Source organism: Malus domestica, chromosome 14 (assembly GCF_042453785.1).
Source record: "Malus domestica chromosome 14, GDT2T_hap1".
NCBI lineage: Eukaryota > Viridiplantae > Streptophyta > Magnoliopsida > Rosales > Rosaceae > Malus > Malus domestica.
In genome coordinates this window covers 15511720-15531922 of record NC_091674.1, presented here as the reverse complement: position 1 = coordinate 15531922, position 20203 = coordinate 15511720, and the positions used below count along the sequence as shown (strand labels likewise).

Below are 20203 nucleotides of genomic sequence, written 5' to 3'. Positions count from 1 at the left end.
TTAGGGATTTGTTATTGGGTTATGTTCAAAATGCAATAAGCTTGGGAACCACTTTCAATTTACTGTGGATATCGAATTGTTACTTGTGTGTTTCGTGGCAAAAAGAAAATTTTTGATTGGAATTTGAGTTAAGATGTGTTTAATTTTGTATAAGAAATCAATTATGAAAATGTGCTTTGTGATTTTCGCAATTGGTTGGTTTTCGTAAACCTTTTCATCATACATACATTTTGCATGACCAAGTTAATATCTTGCAAAGTTCGAAGAGATAGTGATTGACGGTTGCATTAGTGTCGTGCCATTTTCACTCGAATTCTAAAGAGAGATCGAGTAGCAAAGTGTGGAGACAAAACTGCCTACTAGTATGTGTGTCTAGTTGATAAGTTTTGTAAGTCTTTCTGTACTCATTTTTAGTGTTTGTCTTGGCTTGGGAGTCCGAGGACTTTTCCTATGGTGGGCTTTGTTTCGTTAAATCCTACATCTTGTGTGCTCATTTTATTTATCTTTTTAACTGCATATGTGTAGGATAGTTTGATATATGATGTGAATGTGGAATTAATTTGAGAATTGAATTTTTTTAAATTGAAACCTATTTACCCCCCAGGTTAAACTATTACCCATCCTAGAATTTTAACAAATCCTCAACGTGAAATATGAGGTTGATAGAGGCAATCAAGACAAAGAAAATTGTATCAGGGTTGGTTGAAATTTGAATAGTATAAATAGGACCATGTAGGTCATTTGCTATGGGTCATGCTACCACACTTTTGCATTCTATCACTCTAGCTTTCCATTCTACACTAGGTAGAATTTATCTATTTTGTTTATTGTTCCTCTGTTAGTTTCATGTATATTCAGTACTTCAATTCACTCATTTAAAATTTAGTTGTTTTTACTCAACTAGTTATTTCAGTATTTTAATTTCATAATTTAAATTCATTTTCCACTTCGCACTTTATTTTTTTGTTTAGATTATACTGTAGTTTATAATTGAGTTCCTTATTAAATCAATCCCCACAACTAGTTTGTTCGGATTGATACGATTCATTATACACAAATCACTCATAAGTAACCAAATTCACTACACATTCATCATATCCATCATGTGCGCGTATCTCGACCCTAGTGATCGATTTTCCGCCCATCACAAGAACATTCGAATTCACTCATCACGTCACAAAACTCATAGTTGAATCCTTGCACAAAAAAGGCATAGAGAACTTCAACTACGACACGTTCCTTCCTCGGTCTTAATCGTTTAAAAGAAGTTAGACAAAATGCAACTCACATTTTTACTCACTTGGCCCCAAGGCTGCTAGTTCGCAGCCCCTCAACAAAAACAAAAAGACCAATAGATCCCAAAATCCTTTGCTTATGATCGAGATCGATTTTTAGACTAACAAACTTGTATTTTTCGAAATTCGAATAAGAGATCTCTTATTTATAAATATAAAAAAAAACTATTAACAGTAATATTAAGTGTTATAATATTTTATTTTAATGTGTTAAATGTATTGAGGTTATAGTTCAATCGGTTAAAATAACTCTCGGCTGCGGCCGAAGTCCGAAATTTTGATTCCTCCCATCACCAATTTCGTATCCAAAAAAATCCTCACAGGTTTATTTATTTATTTTTTTTAGTTCGGATGTGGTGAGAGTTCAAACTTGTCATACTCATGCATAAGATTCGTTAACTGACACTCTGACAAGGACAGCCATGCCCTAACGTGTAACATTCTCATCGTCCAACCATATAACTAGAGATAAGAACTCGGATATGATCAAAACATATAAACGTAATTAATTAAGTTCCGAACTTATTTTTATATAAATATGTTTTGTCGGTAAAATATATTGTGAGATGTCGCTGTTAGCTAGCCATGTGTCAACAACCCACCAAATGATGTTAAAGTCCCCTTTTATTCCCCAGAACACTACTGACCGCCTACAACAAGGTTATACAAGATAAATGCACAATTCATTTTTTAAGTGATAAAAATACAATTTAAATTCCATATGAAATTTCCATTTTTAATATGCCCAATATTCATAGCCACATATCACATATGTGGAGCTCTTTTGACGAGTCATTAGTCATGACCAATACTAAAATTTAAAACAAATTTGTTAATAATTCTGTAGGGTATCTTGCCCTTTTAGTCATATAAATTTGGACAAGTCTCACACACCAAGCATATCTCTTCTTCCACAATTAGACCAAAAGTTGAAGTTCTCTCTCTCATATCTGCTGCCGTCAAATGGCCAAGGTTCATCCTTTCATAATAGCAAATGGTAGTAGTAGGGTTGATGCTTCTTGCTGCTCTACTACTACTACTAGTAGTTTGTGTACTACCAAGTATCTGACGTCAAAGAGAGAAACGTTCACTATATGGATGAAATCGCTTGTGATGCAAGGAAACGGATGCACTGCGTTTGATGCAAATGGTGAGGTTGTGTATCGAATCGATAACTACGACAACAAACACAGCAATGAAGTTTATCTCATGGATCTCCACGGCAAGCTTCTGTTTACTGTATTTGAGAAGAAAATGTGTGGTTTCCCAAATTGGAAAGGCTATGAAAGCAATCATAACATTGGTGCCAATAAGCCAACGTTTCAAGTTAGAAAAAGTTGCAGATTTGTTCTTGGAAGTAAAGTGTCTTTATATAAAGTAACGATGCGATCTGTTAGCGATTGCTACAGTTTAGAGGGTTCGAACGGTAAATCAGCATCAGCTTTCATAGTAAGAGACAACAATGGAGGAATTGTAGCAGAAGCCAAGCAAAAGCAGTCAAGTTCAGGAGTAGTATTGGGAGATGATGTAATGACTTTGTTTGTGGAGGCTCATGTGGATCATTCCTTTATCATGGCTCTAGTCATTGTTTATGGCTTAATTAGGCATCAATTATGAGTTTAGCATTTTTAATTAACATGGCAGCTTTGCTATATATAGAAGGTTTTTGCAAATACTAGGGTAGGTTGTTAGATAATACTAGGGTAGGTTGTTAGATATAGAAGCTTTTTGTTGAGCAGTGATGTTGCTCATTGGGGTTATTTCCTCTCTTTTCTTCTTTTTGTGGGAATTTTTACTTTTAACCAATAATGTACTGCACAGTGAGAAATCGATCAAATCATTCATTTTCTATTTACTGTTATGAGTTTCAGCCTAATTCAGAAGGTTAAGCTTTCATCATGTATTAACACACCCAAACAAATACGAGTTAAGCCAGTTGTCTAGAATAGTATGTCCATGCCTTTGTAATCAAGTTTGAAATTTCCTTCTTGTAGATTAGAGTAGTTCAGTATTTGTTTTAGAAAAGAAAAAAAGAACACAACCCAACAATATGCTTTAAGCTTGGAACTTAATTAACCTAGCTTCTCATTAAACAAAAGCATCCAAAAGAATAAGTTTTGGAGCATTGTACATTTTCTGCAGCAGACAAGCACGCATGGATGGGGCAAAAGAGAAAGCGACATATTGTTAGCAATTGCAGAAATGGCAAATTAGAAGCATCTGAAATTTTCTTTATAGGTGACTAGACTTCATCTGGAATCAACACCGGAGATTGAAGGCCACTCGATCAAATGGCCAAATTAGGACAAATTCTAATAAGAAAGTTACTTGAAGATGTTAAGATTTGAATAACTCATGCATTTCAGAAATGCTTTTGGATTTTAGGGAGCAAAACGAAGAAGAAAGCTCAGAGAGTGAGAGAGAGAGAGAGAGAGAGCTGACAAATGAATAATCACAGCTGCAACATTCTAACGTTACATAATGCGCACATTTTATTCATACCACCATTCATTCTCTTACATCAGTCATCATGACCATTCAAATACATTAGCCACTGTGATTATGACACATGGCAATTACAAAACATATGAGCCGTTGAAAATGAAAGATTGATCTAAGACCTCACAGTTGGCATATGAGCACAAGTTTGTTGCAACCAAAATTTGTTAGACAAAATGATAAAAGAGAATTAAGTAAGTAAATCATTTACTAACAAGAAATTAGTAAGCAATTTACTTCTCAACACTCCCTTTTAAATGACTAACTAGTTTCCATCCAAGAAGACCTCCCAAGTAATTGAACCGATCTTTAGAAAGAGCCTTTGTGAAGAAGATATCAGCAATCTGTTCTTCACTCATGCAATATATCAAATCAATAACTCCTTAATTGCATCCTTGATGAAATGAAACACACGATTCCTAGACATAGCTGTCGTGGAATTGTTAACACACAGTAAATGAGTTGCATCTACTTCCTCTCCAAAGTCTTCAAGCACAAATCTAAGCTAGATGGCTTGTGTGGTTACTTCAGCTGCACTGACACACTCAACTTCTGCAGTTGAGAAAGCCACACTATGTTGTTTAACTAAAGGCCATGAAAATGCAACACTTCCAAAAGAGAATGCTTATCTTGAAGTACTTTTCATATCCTCCTCAGAGCCACTCCAGTCACTATCACAGTAACCAATTAACAAAGCTGATTTACCAAACAAGTATTCAATTCCATAATCAATTGTTCCTTGGATATACATTAGAACCCTTTTAGCAACACCATAATGCTTCATAGATGGCTTGTGCATAAATCTTGCAAGCAAACTAGCAAAGAACATGATATCATGTTTGGTTGCTGTCAAATATAGCAAACTCTCTACAATTTTTCTATGCAAGTTCTCATCTGCAGGTTCGTAAACATCCTATCTTCTCAACTTATTAGTTACAACCCATGGAGTGCTCACTGGTTTACAATCTTTGAGCGCAAATATTTCGAAGAGACTCAAAGCATAATTTTTCTAGTGGATAAATATACTCCCTTCAATTTGAGTTACTCCCATTCCAAGGAAATGGTGAAGTAAGCCTAAAGGCATCTCAATTGTCTCATACTTGAATTCATTCATCATTTCTGCACTACTTCCAGTGTATACTATGTCGTCTACATAGATTGACACACTTAAAGTGCCAACACTTTCCTTAGTCTTCACATATAATATTGCTTCACTTGAGCTTCTGTGAAAACCACAGTGAATCAAATAGGTATAGATTTTAGCTAATAGGCTCTTGGAGCTTTCTTCAACCTATAGAGAGCCTTCCTTATCAACCTTTTCAATCACAAAGCCATCTAGTTGGTCCACGTACACCTCCTTTTCAACAACCCCATTCAACTGCCATAATTTCTAACCTTTTTGAGCTACAAGAGCAATGAGAGTCCTAATTGTATCTAAACTTGCCATAGAGGCAAAGGTTTCATTGAAATCCACTCCTAATTTCTGTATGTAACCCTTTGCTACAAGACCTACCTTGTGTTTTTTAATAGACCCATCCAGATTCAATTTTCTTTTGTATACCCATTTAACCCCTACAATAAGCTTATTTCTTGGCCTATTAACCAATTCCCAAGTAGAATTCTCCACTATCATCTTCATTTCTTCATTCATTGCCCTCTTCCAAGTTTCATCATTGACTGCTTCGTTGAAGTCTTCAGGTTCATTACTGCTCATTTTAGATAGTGCATACACTTCACTCAAACTCTTCCACTTCAGTAGACTGTGATAATAAGCCCTTGAAGTTGAAGATGAGGAACCAAGAGTATTTGTTCCCTGAGATGGTTGCATTTCATTTGTTGCAAATAATCTTAGAGGAGTTTGTACCAAGTTGAATCAGCAGAATCAACATCAACTCAATTATATTTGAATCTTCTTCAATATCCAAATAAATGGACAATTGCACTTCTTCACTAGTTGATAGAATTACCTTCTGAGTTGTCAAGTTGAAAACTCTATATCTTTTTTCACATACACCATATCCAACAAACACTTCTCACCAGTTTCCTCCAGTTTGTGCCTTTACTGTGATGGGATATGACTATAACATAGAGAACCAAATATTCTTAGGTGTTTGACCCCTGGTTTTCTCCCAGTAAAGGCTTCAAATGGAGCCTCATTGTTCAGAGCACTTGTTGGACACCTATTATGTAGGTACATTGTTGTGTTCACAACCTCAGCCCAAAACTTCAATGGAATTTTCTTCCCGTACATCATAGTTCTAACCATTTCAACTATAGTTCTGTTATTTCTCTCTGTAACACCATCATGTTATAGAGAGTAGGTTACAATTAGTTGTCTTTCCAGTCCCATGTCTTCACAGAACCTAGAAAATTCCATAGATGTATATTCACCACCCCTGTCACTTCTGAGCATTTTAATCTAATGGTCACTCTGCAGTTCTACCATGGCTTTAAATCTTTTGAAAATGCAAAACACTTGTGATTTATGCTGCAAAAAAAAATACCCAACACATTCTCGTGTGATCATCAATGAAAGTGAGAAAGAATCTATTGCTTCTCCCCCCCCCCCGGGGCCAAGATTAGTGATCTGCATTGGACCATATATGTCAGAATGAATTAACTCAAAAGGTTTTGATGCTCTCCAAACTTTATCTTTGTCAAATGGTTCCCCGTGTCCCTTCCCTGTAGCACATCTAGAACAAACATGCTTAAAGACTTGCAATCTAGGGTAAACCATGCACCATTTGTCTTGTAGAAGCATCAAACTAGTGTAGTTTAGATGCTAAAACCTCATTTGCCACTTCCAGGATAATTCCTTAATTGTTGCTTTATTAACCATAGTTTGGTTAATATATTGTATAGATAAAGGAAAACATCTATTTTCCTTCATTAGAACACTTACAATCAATTCTTCCATCTGTCTATCTCCATAAATATCAACCATGAGATCACCAAATACAAGTCAATATCCATGCTCTACCATATGACCTACACTCAATAGATTTTCATCTAAACCAAGCACATTCGTAACCTCTTTAATATATCTAGTTCCACCCTTCATTTCTATAACTAGTTGCCAGTTGATTGTACTAGATCTCCAATACCAATTATAACTATACACTTTACAGTTTTATCAACATCAATAACCAAGGATTCATGAGAGGTCATATGATTATTACAGGCACTATCAACATACCAAACATTCACATCTTTTCCAATAGTAGCAGAATGGCAAGCATAAAACATTGTTGCTGATTCAATTAACTGATTAGCAAAATTGACTTGTTGTCTAGTCCTGTTAGACTGATCACAATCCTTAACAAGATGGCCAAATCGATTGCATCCATGGCATTTTGGTTTCCCTTTAAACCAGCACTCACCATAGTGAAGTTTGTCACATATCTTACATTTCCCTTTAGGATGATCAGACTTGCATCTTTGATCATTTTTGACACCTTGGTTTACAACATGTTGAGGTTTAGAATCCCATTTCTTACCCTTTGATTTCTAATTCTTCTTTGGCTTAGAGTTACCAAAAGAAGAGGTGAACTGAGATCCCTTTGGATTGACATTAATACTGGCAAATGCTCTTTCAGTAGCACCCTCAGCATGTCTATCAAGGTGTTGCTTAAGCCCTTTCAAGGCAGCCACTGCTTCTTGCAGTTCAATGGTTTCAATATCCTTGGTTTGTTCAGCAGGATCATAAGCTCTTGTTAAACTTATGAGAAATTTTTTAACCTCTTTGGGTAAATCCTTACTAAAGCTCGTCATTTGATTTACAAACTCAAGAAGGCGAGTCACATACACAGACTGATGTGAAAATTAACTTGACACACAATTAAACCCTATTGTTGACAATTGTAGTAAAGATGTAAGTAGAGATCGTTCTAAACCAGGGATTAACTAGGGATGCTAATCAACACAAATAAGACTCAAAAACACTAAACTAGACTCTATAAACTCAAAATTGACTCAAAACACTCAAAACAGCAACAAACAATCAAAAAGACTCAATTCTAGACCTAACAAGTGATTTGGACGAAAATAAAACTTAACTTGACTCAAGAGATTGAAAGAAAACATATTATAACTCAATTAACAAGACTCAATGGAAGGGGAATTGTTTTTGACGAATTTAAAACTTAAAACAAAAACTTTGCATAAAACACTTTATAAAAATGAATTTGGTGAATTGAAGAGGGTGAAAGGCTAGTTAGAGGATCCTTTGCCACACATGACATATGCAAACAAACCAATTTCCAGTTATTATTCCTTTAAACCATGAATGGCAACACCTCAAGTTAACCGTGATAGCATAAATTAACCATTAGATTTTCCTTAATTCCTTGAATTAGATGGAATACGCATCACAACCAAATTATCCTTATCAAATTCCCTAACTATGAAAAGTATGATAGAAAGACATATCAAAGGTCATTAAGTTCTTTGAAAACCATAAGCATTGACGATGCATTCATAACTATGAAAAGCATGATACTCCTGCTTAGGATTTACTTAACACAATCATGACTAGTGACTTTTACTACTTGTGAATATAAGTTCATAACAATTACGTGAAACTCCCTTATACTCTAGCATCAAGTTCATGCATGCAAACTCAGTATGCATCCTCAATCAACATACATAAACAAGTTTTAATAACTCAGATAAGCAAATCACATTCAAGACTCAAGAAACAATAACTGAATGTAATCAATTCATATAAAGCATATAATCATGGCTTCGAATTCACCTCCAACTAAAAAGAAATTAGTTCCTCATGTCTTTGAAAACATAAAACCAAATTAAAACAAACATTGAAACAAATGTAAGGATAGAAAGAACCAGGAACGTCCTAGCAACTCCAATGGAAAATTGCGAACCCTCCTTGGATTGCAAGCCACGGCACAAAGCTCCTTCCTTCCTTCCTTGCAAGCACACCTTTGAACTCTCTCAATTATATCTAAATATATGGGTGCGTGGTGTATAGTTATATGGTAGAGGGTGGTGGTCTGATTTGTGCGGCAGAATGATGTATTTATAGGCTAGGCACGGCATAAGGCTGAGTAGGAATAAGATTGTGTAACCAAAACCCAAGTGGAATGGGTTAAAACAATCAGAAACCAAGGGGAATTAGGCTAGAAAGGTGCGGTAGGTTTTAAAGCTTCTAGAAAAGATGCTTCAGCACAAATTTCTGAACCTAAAGGGACAAGGATACATGACATGGGTTCAGAGAAGGATTACAATTCCTAAATCACCAAGGAGAGGGCATATATGCGGCACATAAGGGATACAGGTTCTAGAATTTGAAATATGTATTTTAAATGCATAATTATCCCTTATAAATGGCTAGAATTAAGGCACAAACTGATTTGAATAAGATAAGATAAGATAAGGCTAGATTAGGAATGGATAAGATAAGATAAGGTTGGATAAGGTTTTGGATAATGTTCATTCTTTTAAGCTGATTCCTTATCGTCTTTGTCTTGGATTTATTTCTTTAACTCTTTAGTACATTCCTTGATATCTTTGGTCTTCAAATTCGTCCATCCATCTTGCTCCACTCATAAGCTATCCATTTGATGCCCAAAACTGCTCTAAAATGCTTCAAAATGTACTTTCTTGCCAACTTTGTCATTTGGACCTACAAACACACGAAAATAACTTAAAACATTATAATAAGTAGAAACTAGCTATGAAAATGCAAGAAAACAAGCTAACTAAGTCGCATAAATATGCTCCTATCACAGACAAAGTTTCATCATCCTTCATCCTTGTGAACTCAAAATCACGATATTCACGTTGCAGCTAAATGGATCTTACTTGTTTATCGCCATGAAATTCTTTATGTAAAATATCCCAAGCACCCTTTGAGGCCTCCTCATTCGAGATTCTAGGAAAATGTCTTTTGTAATAACTCCATAGATAATACCCAAAGAATTTTCATAATTCATTTGCTTATCACTAAGAGAAGATTTCTCCACAGCAGTATAACCTTTGGCTTTTACCTTCTTGCCCTTCGATTTTGAAATTTCAAGTGCTTTTTCCACTAAATCCCAGATCCCATGAGATTTAAAGATGGTTCTCATACGAATCTTCCAAAATTCATAGTTGTCACCGTTGAATATTGGAGCCTTGAGATCACTACACTCAATCCAATCATTTGAGAACTGAGTTGGAAGAGTTGAGTTGAAAGGTTCAAGTTGGATTTCAAGCACAACGATCACAAATTTGACGCCTCGATCCCATATAGAACCTGAGCTCTCAATACCATGTTAAAATTTGAATAGCTCAAAGCATTTCAGCAATGGTTTTGGAGTTTAGGGGCAAAACAAAGAAGAAAGCTAAAAGAGAGAGAGAGAGAGAGTTGACAAAGGAATAATCACAGCTGCAACATTCTAACTGTTGCATAATGCGCACACTTCATTCATGCCCCATTCATCCTCTTACATTAGTCATCATGACCTTCAAATACATTAGTCACTGTGACTATGACACATGGCAATTACAAAGCATATGAGCAATTGAAAATGAAAGGTTGATAAGACATTACACTTGGCATATGAGCATGTTTGTACCATACTTAGGGCCTCCGTATTTAGATCTCGTATAAATACTCGGGGGACTCAAATGTAATTATGTAATAAATAAAGGGGCAAATATGTAATAAGTGAGGAGCTCTTATTCTATAAAATGACCCCTCACTCTCCTCATTAAAAGAGGCTAATTCTTAGGCCATGGGAAGAGCTTTCTCACCCTTAGAAGCTCTCACCCTCTCATCCTCAATCCTCTTAAAGAAATACAATATCAATGTGGACGTAGCCCAAACATTGGGGTGAACCACGATATATCTTGTGTTATTTACTTTTTTGCAGATTCACGGTCGGATTTACGTTGTTCCAAGACCTCCAGTTTTGTGCATCAACATTTGGTGCCGTCTGTGGGAATCGATACAAAAAGCTATATCGATTCTCTTTCATTTTTTCACTGCCACCGTGAATTTGCAGAAACCCAAGAACCAACAATCCAACACCCACACTCAGAGACACACCCATTCAATCTACAGAGAGGAAGAAACAAAACATGGGTTCTCCTGCAGTGTTTGTACAGCTCTCGATCCTCATACTGAGTTGCTTCACTGTCTTCGGTAATGCAATTACCATTTTACCCGCCATTCCTCCACACCACATCGTTCACTATTCCCACCCAGTAGTCCCTTAATTGTACATGGTCTCCATCTCTGTCGTCTTTAGCGTCAATTTCCCTGTCTTTGAAGCTACTCCGGCCACCGCAGGCCAGTCAATTTGAACCTCCACAACCTCGCCCTCGATGATCTCAGTCTTTTCCTTGATTCTAACCCCAATGGCTTTCCTAAAAGCTTGCATTAGGGCTTCGATCTTTGACATCTTCAGAGAAAAGAGCTCGCTTCTGACCAACATCACGAACGGGGTTTCGAGGCCGAGCGACTTCGCCTTGCCTATGGCAATGGCAGTCTTGCCGGTTTCGAGCTGACTCGCTAGAAGAACAGCCCGACCCGTGATTTTTCCTTCATTGATCAACTGGAGAATGACGCGGGTGGCCTTTTGAGCGAAAGTCTGGCCTACCATGCCTTGTGAGATATCGTGGGCTTCTAGGGCAGAATCGAGGCCGAGGCCGTGGATGTGGGAGTGTGCACCTATGCGCTTTATTTGGGTCAGGTCTTGACTCTCTGAGAGCTTGAGCTTCGCCATGGCTGAAAAGTGATGATGGAGTGAAATGGAGCGGAACGGGGCGGCTTCAAAGAGTTTTGTTCAAATTCAATGGTAGCGGCATGAAAAAGCGAAGGGGTTTTGTTCGAAAATTTGTACTTTTGACTATTTATGTCCCCTCTTCGAGAGCGTTCCCCCTCAACCATCAACTCCTCCTTCAACGACTTGCCCTCTTCCGCGCACACCCGACTGGCAAGAATCTTGGCGTTGTTCTTGATACCCACTTGGGCGAGCTTCTCATCGCCACCGCCGTCTTTCAAGACCCTGCAGGCGCAAATCAGATTGATCAAATTGGGGTCGCAGTTTGATCGCTTTGCAACTTCGTCTCGCAACATGGGCACGGTCTAATTCTTCAATTCAACCTCCAGCACGCCCGTCTATGTCCCTGTAATCTTCAGCTTCGACGCCATGAAAGACTAAAAGTGAGAAATGATTGATTGTAGTGTGGGGTATCGAGAAGAAGACGGAGGTTACGGGTTGCAGCTACCAGTGTCCGCCACAATCACAGTGAAATTTGGTCTTACAGGAAGCATTATTGGAGCAGTATCAACTGCTGGCTTTGCGTGGAGATATTCAAGGAGTTTACATGAAATCCTGGACAGCTCCATGCTCTTTCTCCCGCCATACCAAGCATTTTCCGGGTCAGGTTTCTTCAACAAGAGAACCCACCCATCCACAGGCAGTGGGAAACCCGATGGCATGGCATGGCAGAAAAAGGATTGCTATCTTTGGTTGCTGTTCATAGTAATGCCTAGCTAGTTTATGTTGCTTTCTACTTTGGTACCAGATTTGGGTTCGACAAGGCTGACAGTATTCCATGTGGTTTTAGGTTGTCCAGGCAACTATCACTCTAGAGAAAAGCAAGAAAAGCAAGTGGGTGGTGTCAAGGCTGTCCAGGCTGCTGTTACGTTTTACAGGAGAACATGCAGGAAATGGAAAAGAGAAAGTAAAAGCAAAAGCAAAAGAAGCAGACATAATTGTGGTGGTGATGGCATGTAGAAAAAGGAATTATGGGCGTGACCCATTGAGCAGAGGGTTAGATTTATTTTTTAATGATGTGATTTATTTTTTATTTTTTTATCTTTTGCAGACATCTGTATAAACCCACTAGAGGGTAATCATAAAGAAAGAAATAATGCAGCATGCCACAAAAAAAAAAAAAAAAGGCAAATTGTCGGCAAGCCCAAAATAGTGGGCTGGAATGTTATGTGGAGGGCGAAGACCCGTATGCCCAAAAGAGCCAGACCCCCTATTATCACCAACCAGGTGATCAAAACTACGTGCAGTACTCCAAAATTATTTGGCAACCTGCCTTTATTATCACCCATTAGGTGATCAAAGTACGTCCAGTACTATAAAAAATTATTCGGCAACCTACTGCTATTACCACCAACCAGGTGATCAAAAGTACGTCCAGTACTACAAAAAATTACAGTACGCCCAGTACTCCAAAATTATTCGGTAGCCTGCCGCTATTATCACCAACCAGGTGATCAAAAGTACATCCAGTACTCCAAAATTATACATGAGCATTACTCATGTCAATCATACATAAACATTCATGAGCATCACTCATATCAATCATATATAAACATTCATGAACATCATTCATATCAACATTCATGAGCATCACTATGTCAACATCCATGAGCATCACTCATGTCAAATCAACATAAACATTCATAAGCATCACTCATGTCAATCAGCTTCGAAAGCTTCATTTACAGAGCTCCAGCTTCGAGAGCTCTAGCTTCAAAAGCTTCATTTACAAAAGCTACGGCTTCAAAAGCTTCATTTACAAAAGCTCCAGCTTCAAAACTTCACTTGCAAAGGTTCACCTACAAAGCTTCAATGCAGGGTATACAAATACCGCCTCCGAACAACCACCACTTCGGCCCATACATGGATTCAATTTGAAGTCTCTAGCCAGTAGACTCTATTGACTAAAGACTTGGGGGACTACATTATGTACCATATATTGGGCCTCAACTGGGCCTCATGAAAAATACTTGGGGGACTTAGCCCATTATTTATGTACTGAGGAGCGAGCCCTTATTCTATAAAAAGGACTCCCTCACTTTCATTAGAGAGCACCCATTATTCACGTACTGAGGAGCAAGCCCTTATTTTATAAAAGGGACTCCCTCACCTTCATTAGAGAGCATCGCCACCAGCTGAGCAACCGCCTCACCGCGAGCATCACTTTTAACCCATCACTTATGTATTGATGAGCGAGCCCTTATTCTATAAAAGGGACTCCCTCACCATCATTAGAGAGCATCTTCGCCTACTGAGTAACCGCCTCGCCGCGAGCATCAACTCTAGTCCATTTATGTATTGATGAGCGAGCCCTTATTCTATAAAATGGACTCCCTTATCTTCAACGCCACAAGCCAAGCCAACCAAAGCAACATAAGCCACAAATCGAGCAACCTCGCAACATGTGCTACTTCTAGTTGAGCATCATTTTAGATTGAGCACCGCCTCATATCGAGCATAGTTCAAGACGACATCTAGTTACTTCGACCCACACATTAACTGAATTTCAACTCTCCAGCCAAAAGACTCTCTTGACTGAAGACTTGGGAGACTACTGTTTGTACCATACTTAGGGCCTCCATATTTAGATCTCGTATAAATACTCGAGGGACTTAAATATAATCATGTAATAAATGAAGGGGCAAATATGTAATAAGTGATGAGCCCTTATTCTATAAAAAGGACCCCTCACTCTCCTCATTAAGAGAGGTCAATTCTTAGGCCATGGGAAGAGCTCTCTCACCCTCAGAAGCTCTCACCCTCTCATCCTCAATCCTCTCAGAGAAATACAATATTAGTGTGGACGTAGCCCAAACATTGGGATGAACCATGATATATCTTGTGTTATTTACTTTCTTGCAGATTCACGATCGGATTTACGTTGTTCCAAGACCTCCGATTTTGTGCATCAACAGAGCACAAGTTTATTACAACCAAAATCTGTTAGACAAAATGACAAAAGAGAATTAAGTACGTAAATCATTTACTAACGAATAATGCCAGCCATCACTAGTCATCCCAAATTTCAAGTACTTGGTACTAAATTTCGAAAAGAAAATCAGGTACTTAATCAATGATGTTACAGATCATTACTTGTCATGATTCATAACTTTGATCTGGTTTTCTGTCTAAGGAACTCGACAAAGAAAAAATACAACTGAAAAAAGGAAGAAATGCTAAACGTCGACCATAAGGCCGCCCGCCAAAGGAATGCAGCATACAACATAGATTGAAGCCAAACAAATGTGGTCCAAAAACTGTTGAACTCTTGTTCAGAAGTGAAAACCCTCTATATATGAGATTGTAAAATACTCTAGTTCTGCTAACATTGACAAGAGATGCTAATATGAAAAGGTAAAAACAATTAAAAAAAAAAATATATTAATTATATAAATTGTCATATATATTGGTCATGGAAACCTTGACAAGCTTTAAAAAATTACATAAAAAAGGGGCAAGGACATGAAAGCTAGGTAAAATTGAGATGAAGCCAAATGGGCAGACACAATGAACTCAGGTCTGGACTTTTGATGTAAGCATACCTAGCTGTTTCAACTGTACAAGGTAATATGGTTCCAGTACATCGAAAAACAGTTATTAGCTCCTCTTGGAATTTTTGAGGTTGCGTACTGTCATTACGAGCTGTTGTCTTTCACCTTCGACCTCTGCGAATTTGAGACTTATTTCTGAATATCTCTCTTGCATCTCTTTTAGTTCACTTTCCATTGATATATTCCTCTCTTTCAATGATGCTAATTCAGTTAATAAGTCGCTGTATCTGTTATCAGCAGTGAAAAGTCTCAGTTCTTGTTCTGATGCAATTTTATCACTACCGGCATCTTCAGTTACCTGTATGATATGATGATTGCACCAATCATTACACATATAATATGACAACATTTATATACAAAGACAAAGGCAAGACGCTCAGTTAGAGACTACCCAAACTGACATTGTATTAGATGCATTACGTAATATGGAAGGTTTTCTTACCTTTTGAAATGCACTATTCTGATTTATTTCTTCCACCGTGCTCTCTAACTTTTCGATTATGTTCTGAAGATCCTTTTCCTTCTCCAAAAATGAAGCAGTTGAGTTTCCCAAAGCAGCTTCCTTCGATTTTATTTGTCCCTGTAAAAGTTAAAAGTATAGGAGTTGAGACGTTATTCTCTGCCAAAATTGTTTCAATACTGCTAGGAATTTGAAATTTTACCTCGAGCAATTTTATTCTTTCTTTCATACATGCAACTTCTTTCGAACCACGAGCAACTGGCAAAGACTTGATGTTTCTCTGAGTTATTTTAATTCCATCAGAAACTATTGAACGCCCGTTGCTTTCCTTGAGTTTCTTTTCAGCGGTACTGAGTGCATCTTCCTTCTTTTTCAGGTCAGCCTTAAGCTGGAATACCTGCTTTCTAAGTTTCTCCTTCTCAACCTCATCCTCATATATAGCATGTTTAAAGTCTTTACACCGAGCTTTAAGCTCCTCTATCTCTGATTTTAGGAGTCCAACTGTCACCTCCTTTTCATCTTTGAGATGCCGCATTGTATTCAAATCCTCCAATGACTTCTCTGCTTCCTTCTTAAGAGTAGAAATTTTACTTACCAGCTCATTTCTTTCTGCATTTCCTCTTTGTATCCGCATCTCAGCTTCCTCGATTGATTTCTTCATTTGTTCCAAATCAGCTCTCAAATTTTTGCTTTCCTCCACTTGCTCAGAAAGGCTGTTATTCTCTTCTGTAAGCCTTTGAATCTGAGATTTGAGTTGTAAGATCACCTGGGAGATATTTCCCTTAACTTCTTCCTCTTGTTTCTGCTGATGGTCGAGCTGCTTGTAATTGTTGTCCATTTCCAGTAAAATCTCTTCCATCTCTTTGGTTTTCTCGTCTAAGTGGTTCGAGAGCTTCTGCAATCTTGCCTCATAATCATTTCTAACTTCCTGGAGCTCATCCTTCGTTTTCTGGAGCAGTTCTTCTAGGTGACTCTTCTGCCCACACAGTTCACTAGCTTCTGTCATTGCTTTCAGAGCTACCTTTTCATTTGCATCAAATGTCGAGGCCATTTGAACAGAGAGTCTTCGGAATTCTTCCTGAAGCCTCTCAGCTGTATTAGCATTTTTTGATCTAGTTTTTCGCAGTGCGTCCTCTGCTCGGATGGCTCTTTGCTCCTGCTCAACTTTGGCACATGTTACGGCCTCCAAATCAGCTTCAAATACTTGCGCCTGTTTCTCCAGTTCTTCCTCCAAGCTTTTGAGATGGAATTCAAGTTCCTTTATGGTAGCCAACAAATTCGAAAAATCTTCAGACTGCTTCCTTAGTTCTGTTTCCAAACCCGCAACTTTGGCACATGTTACAGCCTCTAAATCAGCCTCATATACTTGTGCCTGCTTCTTTAGTTCTTCCTCCAAGCTTTTGATATGGGATTCAAGTTCCCTTATGGTAGCCAATGAATTTGAAAAATCTTCAGACTGCTTCTTCAATTCTGTTTCCAAATCCTCAACTTGGTATTCAAGCTCATTTATGCTAGCAGAGGGAGACGAGCATTCGTACTGCATCCTAAGTTGTTCTTGCAGTTGGCTTTGCTCTAGTTTATATAAGATGTCATGGTTTTCCTGTTTCAATATCTCATAGTCAAGTGCAAGCTGCTCCATTTGCATCTCGAGCACATCTTTGTCTCGCCTATAGACTTCTATTTCACCATAAAGTTCGGCAATCTGTCTCTCGAGCAGGTGTGTTTCCATGGCATTGCTGTGGTCCTTAACAAGATCCTCCAGCTCCATCTGCTCCTCATCCTCACTTGTCCCACCTTTTAAGATGGTTTCCTTCAACCCTGCAGCATAACCGCAGGATTCTGGTCTGTTGGAAAGATTTGCTATTTCACTATTCTTCTGCTCCAAAATTTCCTCCAGGTCTTGTACAGCAAGGATTAAATCAGAATTTGATTCTTGTGTCTTCTGGAGCTGTAAGCGGAGATTGAAAGTCAGGTCCTTCTCACAACTCAGTTCTTGTCTGATTTCATCTACAAGAGCCGGTAGATCCCCACCTTCTAACTGGAACCTGTTTTTAACTTTTGCATCATCCACACGTTTCCAAAAGGACTTTAGTTTCTCACATTCTGCCTTGAAAGAATCTCGTTCCTCTTTCAAGCTAATGACTTCTCTCGAAAGATCCTGCCCCTTTTTGGTCTCTTTTACTATCTGCTTCCTTAATGTTTGTAATTCTAGCTCTGACATATTGGCTTGTCTAACTAGAACAAGAAGCTCCGCCTTTAGCTTTTCAATGTTGTCATCTGAAGACTGTTGAGACCGTTCTCTTAGAAGGGTTTCATGAGAACTCTTTGTTGAACCATCAGTACTTGCTCCATGTTCTGAGTCTGCAGACCATGCCCATTGTGACCGCTGATGCTCGTCATAGATATTTGTTTGGGCATAAACATCAGGTTTATGTTGTACTGAGGTGTGACTCAGAGACGACAGAAAGTTGGAAGGGTCTCTTGATCCAAGTTCTCGTGGAGTACCAAGTCCAGAGCCGCTGTCAGAACTTGACAATGTAATGTCCGATCCGATAGATGCTCTGCAGTTGAGCTCAGCAATTTGGATGGTTCTATTAATTCCCTCATCCTGTGAATTGACAAGAAAATTTTCAAAACAATTGAAAAAGATCTTTGCATTGAAGAAAAATGAATTTTACTACCACCTATCCGCCCAACCTGCAACCATCTCAACAGAAAGAAGTAATAATTTTGAAACACAACAACAACAAAATGAAAGCTTTTCAATACAAAAACGTATGAAATGTGCAGCTTTAAGTGAGAAACTTACAATTGAAACGCTTTCATCAGTATCCTTATTGCTTAAGAGGTTCTTGAAGCTTCTATCTTCGGAGTTAACATTTGCCTCTTCACCGCCTTCTACCTCTCTTCAAAATTTCTCCAACAAAACAGAATCAATAAAGAAACATAAAAAAGAAAACTCCAACAAATACAGAAAAAAAACAAAAACATTTGGATATACCTCGGATCAACATTTGCTTCCAACCTTTGAATGGTAACCTATTCAACAACAAAAACAAGAGTTCGATAATCAAATTGTTGTCTTTATTTTTGTAAACCCCTTTCGGAAGAAGATCTCTAACATATCGTAATTTGACAAAGTGGGAGAGTCCTAACATGCATAATTGCATTGGAATTTGAATTCTTAAGGGGAAGAGCGACGCAGGAAGATTTAGTAGCCTCGGCATAGTCAGCAAAATCGACAGAAACTTCCCCCAGAACACTACCCTTCGATGATCCCTATGCAACACAAGAATACCAAAATAAGATACTTATAAACAGAACAAAATGTTCACTACACAAAATCTAACAAAACAATTCATACACTTGAGACAACAAAGTTGTAGACACTCTCTTTGATCTTCCCAGTTCTTGGCTCACGGACGAATTTAACTGTTTCACAGACCGGATTTTCCCATCGACAGCTCCCGTCTCGAACTGTAGCTTTCTCTGATTTCACAGTTGGCTTCCCCACATCCACGGGAATCACAGAAACCAGCAATGCGTCCCCACCCAACTGTGTCACCTGAAATCACAAAACCAAACACTATCTTACACATAATTCTCCGAAAACCTCAATCACATTCACACTCGTCAAATTGCATATAACTTGTTGGCTCTTTCAGTACAATGCTCAAATGCACATAAATTTTCTAACTTTCTCTGTTTTCAGACACTCAATGAGCCAAAAATGATGATCAAATAATATAAAATATTGTCCGTGTTCCATTTTCCTGCATTTTCTCAGCCACCAAACAAAACCCAATTGACATAAATAATCACAAAGCTTGAATTTCAATAGACAATGAGTTTAGACCAACCTGAGTTGCATGGAACTGCAATTTGAAGACTTCCATGATCTTGTTCTTGTCGGTTCTCCATCGCGCCGACTTGAACATTTTACACTAAACCAAAAACCCAACACAAACCTCACCGGAACTCCAACACTCACCGGAGTTCCGGCGCAATCCGGAGGAAAATCACCATTCCTGAAGTGACCAATCCCAGCTGATAACCAAGCTCTGTGCCTTTGAAGTAATAGCTCATTGGCTGAAGAAACAGGGTATGAAAACAGTGTGGACAGTTGAGTTGACTCGGTTGGATCAGTGCGAGTTCGACTCGGTGGTATGGATTTCAGAGAAGCTTGGACTGGACTGTAGATGTTGGGAAATGGGTTGGAGAAACATGTAACAAAAGAGAACAAAATTAAGCAGATCTGGGGGAGCTTTCTCTTCTGTCTTTGTAACAGTCTTTGGAAAGAGAAAGACACATGTATTCTAACTTTTTCAAAAGAAAAATTGGGAAGAAAATATATATTTATAATTTGTTGTAAAAAAATCGAAGGAGAAACTTCTGTGAGATAATTTAATAATTTAATGCAATATAAAATTAATTTAAATGGTTTTTTTTTCTTAATTTATTTTAGGGTTAAACTTTGTTTACTACCCTCATGTTTTATGGTTTTCAACATTTAGTATATCAAGTTTTTTTCATCCTAGAGTCATACCTAAAGTGTTAATTTTGGGACAGTCTCATACATCTTTTAGTCAAACTGTTAGTTCTCCCGTTAAG

General features: G+C 38.0%; 3 protein-coding genes across 4 annotated transcripts; 1 reads left to right on the top strand and 2 right to left on the bottom strand.

Annotated features, from left to right (window-relative positions):
- The first annotated feature begins 2190 nt into the window (after positions 1-2190).
- On the top strand, positions 2191-3150 carry LOC114821235 (protein LURP-one-related 3-like). The gene has a single exon (XM_070812454.1). The coding sequence runs from the start codon at positions 2259-2261 to the stop codon at positions 2910-2912; it is 654 nt and encodes a 217-aa protein (XP_070668555.1). The 5' UTR covers positions 2191-2258; the 3' UTR covers positions 2913-3150.
- A 7861-nt stretch (positions 3151-11011) lies between these two features.
- Positions 11012-11524, bottom strand: LOC103454803 (uncharacterized). The gene has a single exon (XM_008394399.1). The coding sequence runs from the start codon at positions 11522-11524 to the stop codon at positions 11012-11014; it is 513 nt and encodes a 170-aa protein (XP_008392621.1).
- Positions 11525-14945: 3421 nt separating this feature from the next.
- LOC103415090 (uncharacterized) lies at positions 14946-19932 on the bottom strand. 2 transcript variants are annotated; one of them, XM_029092597.2, is made up of 8 exons: positions 19453-19932; positions 18957-19157; positions 18749-18871; positions 18594-18631; positions 18402-18498; positions 15795-18200; positions 15575-15712; positions 14946-15430 (listed from the first exon to the last, which is right to left on the bottom strand). In XM_029092597.2, the coding sequence occupies exons 1-8, from the start codon at positions 19528-19530 to the stop codon at positions 15179-15181; spliced, it is 3333 nt and encodes a 1110-aa protein (XP_028948430.2). In that variant the 5' UTR covers positions 19531-19932; the 3' UTR covers positions 14946-15178. The 2 variants fall into 2 exon arrangements, with proteins under 2 accessions (XP_028948430.2, XP_028948431.2); XM_029092598.2 differs by having other exon boundaries at positions 14946-15359; positions 19453-19929.
- Between the last annotated feature and the right edge of the window lie 271 nt (positions 19933-20203).

Excerpts from the sequence above, each read along its gene's own strand:
- LOC114821235 (XM_070812454.1), top strand. The coding sequence starts at position 2,259 with ATGGCCAAGGTTCATCCTTTCATAATAGCAAATGGTAGTAGTAGGGTT.
- LOC103454803 (XM_008394399.1), bottom strand. The coding sequence starts at position 11,524 with ATGGCGAAGCTCAAGCTCTCAGAGAGTCAAGACCTGACCCAAATAAAG.
- LOC103415090 (XM_029092597.2), bottom strand. The coding sequence starts at position 19,530 with ATGTTCAAGTCGGCGCGATGGAGAACCGACAAGAACAAGATCATGGAA. Across the intron at positions 15,713-15,794 it reads AAAGAATAAAATTGCTCGAG|GGACAAATAAAATCGAAGGA; the intron begins GTAAAATTTCAA and ends TAACTTTTACAG. Across the intron at positions 15,431-15,574 it reads AGAATAGTGCATTTCAAAAG|GTAACTGAAGATGCCGGTAG; the intron begins GTAAGAAAACCT and ends CATATCATACAG.